The sequence below is a fragment of the Halichoerus grypus genome, chromosome 8 (assembly GCF_964656455.1).
Source record: "Halichoerus grypus chromosome 8, mHalGry1.hap1.1, whole genome shotgun sequence".
NCBI lineage: Eukaryota > Metazoa > Chordata > Mammalia > Carnivora > Phocidae > Halichoerus > Halichoerus grypus.
In genome coordinates this window covers 41,693,798-41,711,106 of record NC_135719.1, presented here as the reverse complement: position 1 = coordinate 41,711,106, position 17,309 = coordinate 41,693,798, and the positions used below count along the sequence as shown (strand labels likewise).

Below are 17,309 nucleotides of genomic sequence, written 5' to 3'. Positions count from 1 at the left end.
CTTTAAAAGCTGCGCCCCCTCCTCATCCGCCCCCGCTACTCCAGCTCCTCACGTCGGCTTCCCGGTGGCCCCTCGCCGACTCGCAGCGACGAGCCCCACGATGTGGAGCCTGTAAGTCAGCAACACCTCAAGCTCCTAACGGACGCCCCCACCTCTCGGACCGGCGCCTCGGTTCTCACACCCGCGCCTCTTCGAACTCCCGACCGGCATCTCCCCTTGGGTGCGCAGCCCTTCAGACTCTCGACTGGCCCTCTTCCCCTTGCTCCGGCACCTCCTCGGGCCCGGGACGGCCTCCTCCGGTCGCTGGCGTCCCTCGGCCCCCGCCCGGCCCGCCCCCGGCCCCCCGCTTACCGTTCTGAGCGGCGCCTGGCCCTGGGAGGAGGGAGCCAGAGACCAGCAACAGCGAGAGGGCCAGGGCGCTGGGAAGCGACGAGCCCGACATCCTCCCTGCGGAAGACCGAACAGCGAATGGGCCGGGGCCGGAGCCGGGGCCGGGGAAGGGAGGGGAGGGAGGGAGGGGGCGGGCGAGAGCGCGAGGGAGTGAGCGAGGGAGGCAGCAACAGCTACGCTCCGTCCTTCTCCGTCCTCCTCCTACCGCCGCAGCGCCCAAACCTCGCGAGATCTTCTCTCCGGGCCGTGGGCGGCTAAGGAGAGACGGAGGCAAGGCTCGCGAGAAGAGGTGGCCTCGCCTGATGCTCCCGCCTCTCAGACTCGGTGTCCCGCCCCTGCGGAAGCTGATTGGCCTAGAGCGAGATGGGTCACGTGCCGAGGGCGCTTCTGGCCACGTGACGGAGCGGCTCCACTCGTTTGGCCCTGGGGATCCGTATACTTTGCTTTCTGCTTACCCTCTGTGAAACAGGAGCGCTCATAAATAAGAGGAAGCTTTGGGGACACGATATATTTCCTCCTCTCATCCTGCTTTTCATTTGTTGGAGCTCTTGGCCGCAGAATTTGATGCACCACTGCCTTTTTTACGCCTTCCTCTCATTGTCTCCAATCAAAATCCTGTTATTTCTTCCTTCTGGACTTTGACCTTAGACCCCTACAGGCATCTGGCTCCAACCTTACTCTTTTACCTGTTTTAATCTTCCAGGCAAAGTGATGTCCTCCCCGTGCGCGATGTTACCTTGTGCTTCCTGCTTCTACCTTTGCTCCCGCCGCTTGAGATGTCCTCCTTTTACGCGCGCTTCTCCTCCTCCTCCTCCCCCATTTCGACCTTATTTTAGTTTCACAGAATCTCAGGGCCTGAAGTTCAGCTAGCCTAATTGTGCATCCATAGACACTAAATTCTACAAGGAAATCATCGTGTATTAACTTACATGAAGAATCTTCAGAAGCATTTTTATGCAGCGAACATTTATTGAGAACCTGCAGGGTACAAAGTTTTCACATCTGTGAAACCCAGATGATAAGATTTTCCCCATTTTCACGAAGTGCACAACCTAGTCTATCAGAGGAACAAGGAAGAGGACAAATGACTGCATAGCAAAACGACCCATAGGAAAGGAGCCAGCGAAGTGCTCTGCAGTGTGGTCACTACTGTTTGCATGGAAGTGAAACATGCACTTTTTAAAGGTATTTTTTTGTACTGCTATCAGCACCGTCAATCTTTAGCCAACAAAGGAGTTTCTGTAGCTTAGCTCATCTCTGAGTCAGAGCAGACATCCTGGGGAGTGCCTGTGGAGTGAAATTGTGAGAAGACAAATAAACAGTCCTGGTGATCTGACTCAATTCAAAGATAGAGCTTGGGGAACCAGAAGGAAGGAACACTCACTAAGACCCCCACAGGCTCAAGCCAAAGTAGTCTCAAGCTTTCAACATGAACTGGACAGCTGGTGGTTCCAGACTAAGCTTTTGAGCAAACACTGGGACTACAACTGTCGCATGTTGTTGATGGAAATGAAAGCAATATCCTCCGAGACTTTAGGTGTGTGTGTGACCAAAAGGTTGGCAGGTATCCTAGGATAAAGGCCATTCTGCAGACAGCTGTGTATGCAGGGCTGCAAGGCTGCCTGTGGTGAGACAGATTTTCAGCCAGTGGAAGTTTGGTGGGATGCAAACATAACCATAATCAACATCCCCGTTTAATTAGGGAGCCTCATAACAAGGGATCCTTGCAAAATGATTGTGCTCATTTTGTGGGGAGGGAAACTGAGGCCAAGAAAGGCGTGACCTGCCCAGGGCCTGAGTGTTAGTGGTAATCATTAGTACCAAAAGTCTGGTTTGACTCCTTCTGGGCTTATGGCAGGAGTGCATTTCCTTGCCCCCTCGAAGTTGGGAGTGGCGTAAGACTTGCTTTGACTGGTGAAATATGAGATGACACACATCATTTTCAAGCAGAAGCATTTCATTGCCATTGCAGACACTATAGGATGCTCTTTTCCTTGTGTGGAGATCAGTGATGGTGATGGTGAAAGTATGTGTCAAAACTTAATGTCAGCCTGGGTCCCTCAGTTAGCACAATAAAAGCCCAGGCCTCCTGCCAACCTGTGTAAAGCAGGTAATGTCTTGAATTAAGCTACTGAGATTCAGAGGTGTTTTCTCCTAACTGTTCTGGTTAGGGGAAAAATGAAATTCAAGTCCATCCCACTACCCCCACGACCCCTATTAGCTGTGTGACATTGGGCAAGTGACCTAATCTCTCCCTATTTCTCTGTCAAATGGGGCTAATAATAGTACCTACCTCATAAGATTATAGGAGGAATAAATGTTCAATTTATATGCAATGTTCACATCAGTTTCTGGTGCATGTAAACACTCAAATGTTGATTATAATGATAATAAATATTGCTGCTGCTGCTGCTGCTGCAATTCTAACTCCAGCCCTATGCTCTTCCCACTGTGTCATGCTACTTACAACAAATAATTTTTTTTAAGATTTTATTTATTTATATGAGAGGGAGAGAGAGAATGTGTGAGCAAGCAAGCCAGCACAAACGGGGAGAGGGAGAGGGCAGACTCCCTTCCTGGGCAGGGAGCCTGACAGGAGGCTCCATCCCAGGACCCTGGGATCATCACCTGAACCGAAGGCAGATGCCTAACCGATTGAGCCACCCAGGTGCCCCTGGGGAAAAAAAAATTTTTGAGTATGGTGTTACCATCAACTCTCAAAACCTGCAGTTATGTGGACTCCTTTTACCCAGGAGAAAATATCATAAAACTACATGATAGTGGGGCGCCTGGGTGGCTCAGTCGTTAACCGTCTGCCTTCGGCTCAGGTCATGATCCCAGGGTCCTGGGATCGAGCCCCGCATCGGGCTCCTTGTTCGGCGGGAAGCCTGCTTCTCCCTCTCCCGCTCCCCCTGCTTGTGTTCCCTCTCTCGCTGTGTCTCTCTCTGCCAAATAAATAAATAAAATCTTTTAAAATTTTTTAAAAAATTAAAAAAACCACTACATGATAGTAGCTGTACTTTTAGACCTCTTTTGTTGGAAAAATACATGATAACTACAACCTTCCAATAGCTCAGTAACCTCGTTAAAGGAATTTAGGAATCGGGGCGCCTGGGTGGCTCAGTCGTTAAGCGTCTGCCTTCGGCTCAGGTCATGATCCCGGGGTCCTGGGATCGAGCCCTGCATTGGGCTCCCTGCTCTGCCAGGAGCCTGCTTCTCCCTCTCCCACTCCGCCTGCCTGTGTTCCCTCTCTAGCTGTCTCTCTCTGTCAAATAAATAAAATAAAATATAAAAAAAAAGGAATTTAGGAATTTGCGTTTTGTTCTTTTTTTTTTTTTTTTCTTAAGATTTACAGACGCTTAGAATCTCTCTACAGGTAAGTGCAGCTGTGTGGAAGGATGGCGGAGCTCCTTGCAATATCTCACAAGAGCCGTAGGGGTCCTCAGTGCTCAGGCTGAGACACACTTTCCTGGCCTCCGGGGACTGCTTGGAGGTCCGCGTTCCACTATTGACAGCGCCTCCTGGTGGCAAGACCTATAATAAAGCATTCCCAGTTGAAAGGTTTTGTTTGATGTGGTTCATTGGCCATAGGAAGGATGTCAGTAAAATATAATAGTGATATTAGAGTTGACTTTGAGTTTCCTAATGGTTTCCCCCACGCACCTCCTGCAAAGATCTCTGCTCATTTGAAGTTTTTCCTCTTCAGATTTACTACCCTGACCACCTTGATTGCTGTCATCTTCTGACATCCCATGTAATCTTTCTCTGCCCCTTCAACTAGCACCATGCTTGAACACCATGGGTGAGTTCAACATCCATGCTGATGATCTGTTCAATACCCTGGCTCCTCAGTCCTTTGATCTTCTCACCTCCAACAACCCTCTTCACTTAGCTACCCTTCCAAGTTCACACCCTCAACACTTTAATCACCCCAAAAGGACCCCATCTTCAAAATATAAATAGCTCACTCTCCATTTACCACCTCCCATCCTTTCAATTCTGTGTGCTAGGACCCGATTTGCTAAGTCTTCAACCTCTTTGAGACCTCTAATCCATTAATCCCACCAATTCCTCGTCCATTTTTCATTTCCCTCCTGGTCTAGCTTGGAGTCCATGATTCACCATTATAATCATTTCCTTACTCACCTCAACCTCCAACATACTTTCCTGGAAAAACCACAGTCTAGCTAAGCACTACAGTCTGAGATGAGCTTTCATGCCTCACCTGAGCAGCTGAATGTTGTCAGAGAAAAATCACACCAACAGGCTGAATGACTTCATTTTCAATTCTTGGTCTCAAAACTCAAATGGGTACTCACCACCACCCAGCAGTCCTACTCTTCCTTGTGTGGTACACATGAATTTGTAATCAAGTGGTCACATTCAGGAAATGCGCATTTCTTTCATTTCTCTAAATCAAATTTAATTCATTCTGAGCACCTTTTAAGATTTCATTTATTTATTTGAGGGAGACAGAGAACGAGAGTGGGAGAGGAATAGAGGAAGAAGGACAAGCAGACCTCATGCTGAGTGCAGAGCCTGATGTGGGGCTCTATTCCAGGACTGGAGATCATGATCTGAGCTGAAATCAAGAGTCACTTAACTTACTGAGCCACCCAGGCACCCCTATTCTGAGCACCTTTCTGCTGAGATGACAAGAAATTCCATTTTGCTCATTATGAGCTTCCCTCCCTACTTCCTGGGGTAAATATGAAATTTCTGGGATTTTATGCAGCCCAGGACATTACTGGGTTTTGTTTTATTTGTTCGTTTGTTTAGCTCACTCTGGTCACTGCTGGTATGTGCATTGCCCAGACCCACATGGTCCCTTGAAGATGAATGGTTCAGTGCTTCCCACCACTTACCTCACTAGCCTCACCTCACCCCCACATTCCCTTTTCAGTTCTTTGTGATTGCTCTGCTCCTTCCCACCTTGGGGCCATCGAGCATTCTGTGACCTTTACCCAGAATGCTTATCACCCATCCTCTTCACCTCATCTGCGTCTCATCCTTCACACATCGGCTTCAAATTATCCCTCCTTAATGTGAAAATTAAAACCACATGAGATACCACTTTACACGCACACATTTAATCTTTAAAAAATCTGGCAATAGGGGTACCTGGGTGGCTCGGTCAGTTGAGCATCCGACTCTTAGTTTTGGCTCAGGTCGTGATCTCGAGGTCCTGGGATGGAGCTCAGCACAGAGTCTGCCTGAGATTCTCTCCCTCTCCCTCTGACCCCCCCCCCCCCCGGTTTGCATGCTCTCACTCTCTCTCTCTCAAATAAATAAATAAGTAAAATCTTTTTAAAAACACCTGACAATACTAAATGTTGTTAGGGATGTAGAGCAAGGAGAACTCCCATACACTGCTGGTATGCATATAAAAATGGCAAAACTATACTTCAATTTTTTTTTAAATGGCAGAACTACTTTGGGGAACTATTTGGCAGTTTCCTATAAAGTTAAATATATATCTAATCTATGACCAATAATTCTACTCTTGTATTACCAGTGTCCAAGAGAAATGAAAATGTGTGTCTGCAAAACAATTTGCGTAAGAATATTCCTAGCAGCTTTACTCATAATACACATAATAGGAAACAACCTAAATATTCATCAACAGGTGAATGGATAAGCAAACTATGGTATCGTCATACAGTGGAATTCTGTTCAACAATAAAAAAAAAAGAATGAACTACTGATACATGCAATAACATGAATGAATCTCTGAAGCACATACTGGCAAAAGAAGTGAGACCAAAAAAAAGTATATACTGTATGATTCTGTTTATACAAAATTCTAGATTAGGCAAAACTGATGTATAGTGATAGAAATTAGATCAGTTTCAGTGGTTTCTCCAGAGATTGGAAAGGGACATGTGGGAACTTTCTAGGGTAATCGAAATTTTCTCTGTATTGATCTGGATGATGATTACACTGGTGCATGTATTTGTCAAAATTCATCAACACTATACCACAATAGAAAAAAATGCAAAACAGAACTATCCTATTATCGGAAAAGCCTTCTCTGGGCTCCATAACTCAATTAAACCTCCTTAGTATATACACTCATTGCTCCATATACTTCTTCTTCATACCATTTATCACAGTTGGGATCTTACATTTATTTGTGTGGTTATTTAATCACATCTGGCTCCTTCTCTGGATCTCCAGGAAGAGAAAACTATGACCAACTTGTTGACCACTGTCTCTCCAGGACCTAACACAGTGCCTGGGTTGCAGTGGGTACTTCGTGACTATCTCTTGAGTAAATAGATGAGTCACAGAGCTGGACCCAGAATCTGGGATTCCTGACTCTTAGTCCAGTGTTCCTTCTACTCTTCCACTCTGACAAAGGAGTCCAGGCTTGCCTCAAGGCCCAACTCTAATCCTACTTGTTCTGGGAAACCACCTCTATTCACCATTCATTCATCCCACGAATTTGAGTGCCTACTCTGTGCAAGGATATGGATTTACAATGGTGAACACCTTATATTAGAGTGGGAAACATAGACACTGAATGGTAATGATGCAGTTACTTAATTATAATTTTTATCTGTGCTAAAAGTAGATATATCAGATGATACGAGAATATGTTATAGGGAAACCTCACTAAATCTGGAGTAGGAGGAGCAGTCAAGAAAAGCTCTTGGAGGACGGGACAGTGAAGTTTAAGGAGGCTTAAGAGTTAGCCAGGCAAAGATGGGGCAGGCATAGGCAGAAGAGATCTGTTCCAAGGGGGTGAAACTTCCAAGTATGAAGAGTCTGAAGTGGGAGGGAGCTTGTCAAGGGCTACAGAGAAGCCCAGTGTGCCTGGAACTCAGAGAACAAGGGGGAGAGTGTGTAAAAGGAGGCTGAAGTTGAAAGAGGGGCATTAGGGTCAGATCAGCAATGCCTTAAGGACCATGTGAAAGATTTGAGATTTTGGTCACCTATGAGTTGAGTAAAGCTGTAGGTTGGTTCCTTTAACATAAGCCTAGTCCAGAACCTCCTTGGTTGGAAGTAAAGTAGGTCTCTCCATAGAGACAATATACTGAAGCAGAGTGAATAGTGAAGCTGTGCTCTCTATATGCCTAATCATGTGCTACTCTCTATCACAAATTCCTTCTATTAATAACATCTTGTTTAGCCCTCCAGGCTCAACTGTGCTGCAGGGAATTAAGGGAAGGGCCATTCTTTCCTTGGATCAGAACATAAACCGGCAAGAGCCTCCCCTAAGGCCCTTGTATGTTGTCCGTAGGGGAAAGTGAATGAAGCATGGAGGCCAGAGATCAGTGTGGTGGGTCCAGTCCTCCCTCGGCACAAGCAGAGTCTAGTGATACCCGAGGCTGGACGACCAGCCCTCAATTTTTCCTCCTCTAGACACCTACAATGTATCTATACCATGGAAAACTGTTATCTAGTCTTGCATGATGGGTTAATGTAATATATCTCCACATCCAATCTCCCCATCTAGATTATGAGCTCATTATAACTACCTCTATCTAGTATTTCACAGCTTTTCACAGATTACAAAGCATTTTCACATTCATTATCCCATTAGTTCACTTGGTTATCAAAACTCTATTTCATAAACAAGATAACTGGGGCTCAAAAAGGAGAGTAACTTGCTCAAGGCCCCCAGCTGGTGAGTAATAAAGCCGAATAGAATTTGAACCCAAGTCCTTTGGACTCCAAAGGGAATGTGCTGAGGGTGGCTGAGTCACTAGCTTGAGGAAGACAATCTCAATCTCCTAAAATGACCCTCTTCAGACACATGAGTCTTTTCTGTTGATGAAGCAAGGTCTTTGGGCAAGATCTGCTGAGGTCAGTATAAGATCAGCTCATCTCCTGGTCGGGAGTTTGGGGTGCTCATCATTTCTTCAGGAAGTACTTTGGGTACTATCTCTGCCCTGATGACCAACAGAGGGCAGGGCAACTCAACAGCCAAGTTAGGTTCTCCCTGGAGTTAGAGATGGGGTTTTAGGGACTAATACATAACCCTCTTTTAATCCCTGCTCAAATTTGGAAACAACTGAAAGACAGACCCAGGAATCAACCAACTGACTGGATACATCTGCCTAATTCAGGGGTAAAGTGTTAGCAACCATAATTGGCTAGCAGACTAATCCATGTTCTCCATCATCACCTTTATAAGGGGGATATTTTAATCTCCAAAGTCATGTTGGAGAAAATGGATTAATCTGCTAGCCGAATACACCTACTAACACTTTGCCCCTAAATTTGGCAGACTGTCCAGTCAGAGACACCGGCAGTGCAAGAAAGTCGTAATTCTCCCACTGCCGCTGGAAAACTTAGGGCACCATGGAGATATAGACCAGCACCTGCTCTCTGTAAGTGGCAGGTCCCAAGCTTGCTGAAATCCTTCTCCCATGCTCACCCACCAGAAAACTCACTCCTGAGCCCATGGGAAAAAGCAAGTAACAGGAGGTAAGGAGTGTTAAAATAATAAAGTAGTTCTCTATCCTGACCACACATTAGAATCATCTGGGGAGCCTGAAGAAACAGCAATACCAATATATATGTGCAAATATCCAGGTCCCAGCCCCAGAGATTTGGACTTGATTGGCCTGGGGTGAGGCCCAGCATGTATGGCCAAGTAATGCACTCTAATGCACTGCTTCTCAAACTTGGATGAACATTAGGTCACCTGGGAACTTTTAAAAATCCCAGGCCCTAGACCACAACAATTAAAACAGACTCTCTGGAGGAGGGACCCAAGTATAAGTATATTTTTAAGACTTCCAAGGTGATTCCAATGTACAGCTAAAATTGAAAACAGGTGCTCAAATGCAATCTTTAAAAAAAATTTGGGTGTGTAGCAGAATGACAAAGAAGGCTGTTAAAAAAACAGATTTCTGGGGGCGCCTGCATGGCTCAGTCGGTTAAGCAGCTGCCTTCGGCTCAGGTCATGATCCCAGGGTCCTGGGATTGAGTCCCACATCGGGCTCCCTGCTCAGCGGGAAGCCTGCTTCTCCCTCTCCCTCTGCCCCTGCTTATGTTCCCTCTCTCGCTGTCTCTCTCTCTCTCTGTCAGATAAATAAATAAAATCTTAAAAAAAAAAAAACAGATTTCTGGGCCCCGCTGTATTCCTGTGGACCTGTAACTGGTGTGTTAAATTAAGAATCTGCAGATCATGACCTGCTGAATGAGGGGGGACAGGCCACCTGCATAGGGCTGGCAAGTAGTTCCCTGAGCATCCAGGCTCCCACTTTGGGGAAGTGAAAACTCCAGGGGTCATTTTGATCAAAGGCACCATTTCAATACACTCACACAAAGATAGTAAAGTTACAAGATTTATTACTTACAGATCCCATAATTGGGAGTGAGGAGGTGTGCAATGAGCATGGGCAAAGGCAGTCCTCTGTCCCAAGTCAGGAGCGTGCAGGAGGTAAGAGAGCAGGGTTGCAAATACCTTTATTTATAAGGTGGTTGGGGTGGAGGTCACTAACTTTTTGCAGGCTCAACTCTGAGGGTTATTGTAAAAGGTACCCCTGAAGAGCAAAGCAGGAACTTGTGGGAAATCCTAAACTTGGTTTCTTATCTAAATGTCCAGACTCGGTGTGAGCAGGGTTGTCATATGTAAAATGAGACTCAAAAGAGCTGTTTTCTCATGGTATTTACCCCCAGAAATTCTGATTCAGTAGGTCCGGGATGGAGCCTGAGACTTTGCATTTCTAACAAGCTCCCAGGTAATGCTGATGCTCTTGGTTTGCAAACCACACTTTGAGACCTGTTCCTGCACAGGACATGGCAGGTAAGTGTTCCTCCAGCGGTTGACAGAGCCATGAGGGAAGCCTGATGTGATAACCTTTGTCCCTAAAGGTCCATGGAAAAATAATTATCAGTCCAAGGGGCGCCTGCGTGGCTCAGTCAGTTAAGCGTCTGCCTTCGGCTCAGGTCATGACCCCAGGGTCCTGGGATTGAGACCCACGTTGGGCTCCCTGCTCAGTGGAGAGTCTGCTTCTCCCTCTGCCTCTCCCCTCCCCCACTCCGACTTGTGCTCTCTTGCTCACTCTCTCTCTCCAATAAATTATTAAAATCTTTAAAAAAATTATCAGTACAAAAAAAAAAAATCTGTCCAATTGGCCCATACGGTGTTTTAAAGAGGGTTGATAGGTTCTGGTTTTAGAAAGAAATAGACTCTTGCCATACTGCGGCTAGTGCCAGAATGCTCAAGATGCTCTCCAGGTCACTGATCTTCCCATAGCTGGGAAACTCATTTCTGTTGTTTACATGTTAATGATTAATTATAGTTGTAAGAGCAGTGTCTTCTTGGTATTGTCTCTTTTTTCCTGAGAAATGCTCTAATCCACGTGAGTCTAATGGGATCATTCCATATTTGCAAGACCTTTTACCCCTGTTTGATTCAAGGGAGGTGGCAGGATTCCAGCCAGGCTATTCAGAAGCCCTAGGAAATTTTTTAGATTAAAATTTAGGAGAGCCAATCTCTCTCTGCTTAGTGGCAGAAGCTATGAGATGTGAGAACTGAGGTGTCAATGACCAGGAGTTCTGCCATTTGCAAGAAGCCAGTCTGCAGACAGAGGACGAAGCTGATCAAAAAAAAAAGTAGCAAAGTTCCCTCTCCACTATGAGCTCCTCAAGGAGGGCATTACTTAGTATTCTATTCCCCAGTGCCTGGCATAGTTAATAGCACAAAGGAAAAAAGTCAGTTAAGTATCATAAACAGTTTCATTGAGGTATAATTAATAGACAATGAGCTGCACATATTTAAAGGGTATGGTTTGATAAGTTTTGACATATTTATGCACCTGTGAAATCATCACCGTTCATCACATCCAGAAGTTTCCATGTTCTCCTTTATAGTCCCTCCTCCCACCTCTCCCCGCCTACCCCCCGGCAACCACTGATCTGCTCTCTGTCACTATAAGTTTGCATCTTCTAGAGTTTTATATAAATGGAATCATATAATATGTATTACTTTTGACAGCTTCTTTCAGATTCATTCATGCTGTGTGTGTCAATAGTTCTGTTTTATTGTGAGTAGTATTTCATCATATGGATATATCACAACGGTTTTATCCATTCACCTGTTGATGGATTTTTGGGTTGTTTCCAGGTAATGCCTGTCACATATAAAGCTGCATGAACATTCTTGTACAAGACTTTGTATAGACATATGCTTTCATTTCTCTTGGGTAAATACCTAGGTGTGGAATGACTGGATCATATGGTAGGTGTATGATTAACTTTTAAGAAACTGCCACTGTTTTCCAAAGTTGGTTATGCCATTACATTCCTGAGAGTGTTTGAGACCTCTAGTTCTTCCACACTAACCCTTGGCAAGGTCAGTTTTTAAAATTTCAGTCATTCTAATAGGTATGTGGCACACCATTGTGATTTTAATTTGCATTTCCCTAATGATTAATGATATTGTACATAATTTTATGAACTTACTGACAATCCATACATCTTCTTTGATGAAATGTCTCTTAACATCTTTTGCCCATTTTTAATTGGGTTGTTTGTCTTACTATTGAGTTGTAATAGTTTTTCCTATATTCTAAATATAAATATCAGATATGTTTTGCAAATGTTTTCTTTCATTCTGTGCCCTGCTTTTTCATTTTCATAATAATATCTTTTGAAGATCAAAGGTTTTGACTTTGATCAAATCCATTTATGAATTTTTTCTTTTAATATTTATGTTTCTGTGACCTAAGAAATCTTTGCCTAACCACAAATATTTCCTCCCATATTTTATTCTGGAAGCCTTAAGTTTTAGCTCTCATATTTATGTCTATGATCCATTCAGAGTTAATTTTTCCATATAGTATGAGGTAAAGATCAAAGAAATTTTTAGTGTCGTTTGTTGAAAATACTATCCTCTCCCCCTTGAATTACCTTGGCACCTTTGTTACAAATCAGTTGTCCATACATGTGTGGGCTATCTCTGGATTTTATTCTGTTCCATTGATCTGTATGTCCAGCCTTCCCCAAACCACAATGCCTCAACTACTTCAAAATTATTCTAAGTCTTAAAATAAGAAAGAAAGAAAAAATAAGGTAAAGTCCTTTGGAAATAATAAACATGTATGTAAATATAAAAGACTTTTCTTCATTTTTGAAGATTTTAAAGATTTTATGTATTTATTTGAGAGAGAGTGTGTGCGTGCACAGGTGGGGGGAGGGGTAGACAGGGAGGGAGAGGAAACTGGAAAGAATCCCAAGCAGACTCTGCACAGAGCACGGAGCCAGGAATGGGGAGGTGAAGGGCCTCGGTCTCACGACTCTGAGATCATGACCTGAGTGGAAATCAAGAGTTGGACACTTCAACCAAATGAGCCACCTAGGCACCCCTCATTTTTAAATATTTTAAAGGATTATTGACTATTTAAATCAAAAGTAATAACAATGTATTATGGGGTTTATTACGTAGAAGTAAAATTTATGACAACAATATATAGACGGCATGAGTGGGGAAAGAGTATACTGTTTCAAGGTTCTTATACTTTGTACATTAAGTGATATAATGTTGTTTGGAGGAAAACTATGATCAATTAAAGATTTAATAGAGCAGCTACTGAAAACTAAAAGATGTAGGGTTGGGCAAACTCTGTCTTCTGCTCAGGTCAAGTCCCAGGGTCCTGGGATCAAGCCCTGCATTAGGCTCCCTGCTTAGCAGGGAGTCTGCTTCTCCCTCTGCCTCTCCCCCCTGGCTTGTGCTCTCTCTCTCTCTCTCACTTACTCTCTTTCTCTCAGATAAATAAAATGTTCTAAAAAAAGAATTAATAAGCAATGGTGAAAATAAAATGGAATCTTAAAATATATTCAATTAATCCAAAAGGAGGCAGGAAAGAGAGAAAATTAACAAAGAAAAAAATGGGTCAAATAGAAAACAAGCAGTAATATGATAGAATAAAATGCAAGCAAACAAATCATTATATTAAATGTAAATAGTTTAAGCATTCCAATTAAAAGGCAGAGATTATCAGATTGAATATAATAAAAAAACAAGACCTTATTATGTGCTGTCCATAAGCAGGCCACTTCAAATATAAAGACACATAGAGATTTAAAGTAAAAGAATAAAAAACGTATCCGATGAAAACATGAATTAAAGGAAAACTGGGATAGTTATATTAATATCAGACAAAGTAGATTTCAAAGAAAACATATTATCAGGGAATAATGGAGATATTGCATATGATAATTCACCAAGTCACATTCACCAAGAGTCAATTCACCAAGAGCACATAACAATCTGAAATTGTATGTATATGAAAACAGAACTTCATAACAGGTAAAACAAAATCTGATAAAACTGAAAGTTAGAATAGACCAGTCCACAAGTATAGTTAGATATTTTAACACTTCTCTTTCAGTGATTAATAGAACAAGTACACAGAAATATCTATAAGGATGTGGAAGACTCGTACAACACTATCCATCAACTGAACCAAATGGCATTCATAGAACACTATACCTAGTAATAGCAAAATATGCATTCTTTCCAAGGTCACATGGAACATTCACTAAGATAGCCTATGTTCTGGGGTGTAAAACAAGTCTCAACATACATAGAAGTATTGAAATCATCCAAAGTATATCCTCTGACCACGAAGAAATATACTAGAAATCAGTGAGAGAAAGATATCTGGAAAATCCTCCGAATAATTTCAAGTTGAATATCATACTCCTAAGTAACACAAGAAGAAATTATAATAGAAATTTTAAAGTATTTTTGAGTAGTCTGTAACAATTTTAAAAGATTTGAAAATAAAAAAGTATTTATTATATTTATACTCACATATTTACCATTTCTGGAACTTCTTTATTTTTATGTGTAAGTCCAAATTTCCATCTGGTTTCATTTTCTTTCTGCCTGAAACACTTCTTTAACAGAGGTTATAGTGCTGGTTTGCTAGTGACGAATGTTCTTAGCTTTTGTTTGTCTGACAAAATGTTTATTTCACTTTCTCTTTTGAAGGTATTTTTGTCAAATATAGGATTCTAAGTTGACAGATTTTTTTTTCCAATTCTTAAAAGATGCCTTTGTATATGTTCTGGTTTGCATATTGTCTGACAAGAGGTCTACTGTAGTTCTTGCCTTTTTTCCTTCCAACACATGTGTCTTTTTTTTTTTTTTTCTGGCTGCTATTAAATTTTTCTCTATATCACTGGGTTTCCAGCAATTTGATTATAGTATGTTTGGATGGGGGCGCCTGGGTGGCTCAGATGGTTAAGTGTCTGCCTTTGGCTCAGGTCATGATCTCCAGGTCCTGGGATCGAGCCCCATATCGGGATCCCTGCTCAGTGGGGAGTCTGCTTCTCCCTCCCCCTTTCGCTCTGCCTCTCCCTCTGCTTGTGCTCTGTGTGTGTCTCTCTCTCAAATGAATAAATAAAATCTTTAAAAAAATAATATGTTTTGATGTTTGTTGCTTTCTGTTTCATTTACTTGGAATTCATTGAGCTTCTTGGATCTGTAGATTTATAGTTTTTGTCAAATTCGGAAAATTTTAGCCATTATTTCTTCTAATATGTTTCTGTCCTCTTCCTCACTGGAAGTCAATTTACACCTATTTTATTTTATTTTATTTTTCAAAATACCCCTATTTTAGATCACTTAAACGTGTCTCATAGGATCATGAGGCTCTGTTAATTCTTTTTTTTTTTTCAAAGATTTTATTTATTTATTTGAGAGAGAGAGACACAGCGAGAGAGGGAACACAAGCAGGGGGAGTGGGAGAGGGAGAAGCAGGCCTCCTGCTGAGCAGGGAGCCCGACGCGGGGCTCGATCCCAGGACCCTGGGATCATGACCTGAGCCAAAGGCAGACGCTTAACGACTGAGCCACCCAGGCGCCCCTCTGTTAATTCTTTTTAGTCTTTTTTTTTTTTCCCCTCTGTGTGCTTCATTTTGGATAGTTTTTGTCTGCTATTTGCTGGTCTTTTTTTTTTTTTTTTTACTGCAGGGTTTAATCTGCTCTTAATCTAATCCTGTACAAATTTCACATCAGATCGTTGTGTTTTTTATCTCTAAAAGTTCCATTTGGACCTTTTTATATCTTTCATTTGTCTTCTCATTATTTTTATATTTTCCTTTCCATTTTTAATGTATTTATGAGGTTTAAAATAGCCACTTTCAGGTCTTTGTTTGTTAATTCTGTCATCTCTGTCACTTCTGGGTTTGTTTCTATTGATCAATTTTTCTCTTAGCTAAGTGTCATAGTTTCCTTGCTTATTTGCATGCCTGGTGGTTTTTTATGCATGCTCTACATGGTAAGATTTCCCTTGTTTTAGGTTGCATCTTGTTGTATTTGGTTAAAGAGTGTTGGGCTTTGTTTTGGTATCTAGTTAAGTTATTGTGGATAAGTTTGATCAGTTTGATACTTGATTTTTCATGTTGTTATGGCATCAGAGCAGCCATTTCTCTGGGTTTAATTAGGCCCTGTGTTGGGGAGTTCCCTTCTGAGGATGCCCCATATATTACAAAATCTCTTCATCCTGGCTGTTGGGTGAAAAAAAAACCCCAAAAACCTGTCCTGGCTGTGTGTGAGCTCCAGGAATTGTTTGGTTTCCAGTGGTTCCTTCCCCAGCTTCCTGGAGTTTCACCCCAAGCATGTACAGATCAGCATTCAGCCAAAGACTAGTCTCAAGGATCCACAAAATTCTGCAAGGATATCTCCAGAGCTTTCTGTGTGTGCAAGTATCTCTCTTCCAGGATGGTGTCCCACAAATTCTAGCCACCTCTGTCTCTCCAAATTCTGATCTCTTGTCTCTTCAACTTAGCTAGACTGATTCTGTTTGAGTTTCTCCTCCTTGCACAGGAGCCAGAGAACTGCCTCAAGGAGCAAGCTGGGTCAATTTTAGGACTCACATGTTTGTTTCCCTTCTCTCAGTGATTGCAGTTCTGTGTTGTGTGATCAAATTACATTTCCTTCTTTACAAGATCACTGATACGAACCTGTGATAATTGAAGGAGACCAAGTCAAATGGCTTCTCTTTTGCTTCCTGTTTGGACCATGAATTTCTTGTATACATTCTTCCCTAGAATTTCTAATTACCTTCCTCTCTTGTTGAGAAAACTAATATGACCATACCACTAAGTTCTTCCAGCTTCTTTCTTACCATCTTTTGTTTGGAATCTGTTCTACTCTTTATCTGGAAGGCATTCTTGTTGGATCATTCTGATATGTTATTTTAATACAAAATGATTGGCTTCTAGATCTGTCACAATGTGGTCTTAGAGAGACCCCTTTCCCCTGGTGAGCACAACAGAAAGTATTGTAGTGAACACTGGTTAATTCCTCAATTCACATTGACTCAGATGATTAGTCTGGGTTAACAATGATGACCCCATGCACTTTGCTAGTGATTGGCTCAGAACTGTGACTCAATCTGGCTAATGAGACATGAGGATAAATTAGCAAAGGGGCTTCTGGGAAAGGTCTTCTTGTTCTTTTGAGGGGAAAAAGTACAGAAAACATAGTCCTTTTTCTTCCTCTGGACATGTCATATGTAGATTTTACATCTGAAATTGTGGCAGCCATCTTGCTATCAGCTTGAGGCTGAAGCCAAAACTAAGTAATGGCAAAGCTGACATATGAAAAGAATCTAGCCTCCAGTTGATATCATAGAGTTAATGAATCACTATTTTCTGGAATCACTACATCTGGACTTTCTGTTTCCTTACAGCTTAAGCCACTTTTTGTTTCGTAGAGCCAAAACGGTGTTTTATGTGGTAAACACTGTTGGCTACCTGCCCAATATTTTTTCTTTTCTTTCTTTCTTTCTTTTATTACTATGAGAACCTTAACCTTTTTTTTTTTCCTTCAGGAAAGGAATGGCAATATTCCCTAAAAATGCTTTTCTAAGCTAGCCTGAAAAATGCTTTTCTTTTCAGGTTTTTTTTCAGCTAGGTGTGGCTGGCCACATGATCCATTTAATACTGCTA

At 42.5% G+C, this 17,309-nt stretch overlaps 1 protein-coding gene across 3 annotated transcripts in view; it reads right to left on the bottom strand.

Moving 5' to 3' along the window:
• Window positions 1-588, bottom strand: part of NPTN (neuroplastin) — a 68,676-nt gene extending 68,088 nt beyond the window's left edge. For 2 of the 3 annotated variants that reach the window (XM_036080473.2, XM_036080474.2), the window contains exon 1: window positions 352-588. In XM_036080473.2, the coding sequence (XP_035936366.1) occupies window positions 352-442 (91 nt within the window). In that variant the 5' untranslated portion in view covers window positions 443-588. Of the gene's footprint in view, window positions 1-152; window positions 226-351 lie in introns of those variants that run through there. The other variant, XM_036080475.1, reaches the window with a different exon arrangement.
• Window positions 589-17,309: the final 16,721 nt, after the last annotated feature.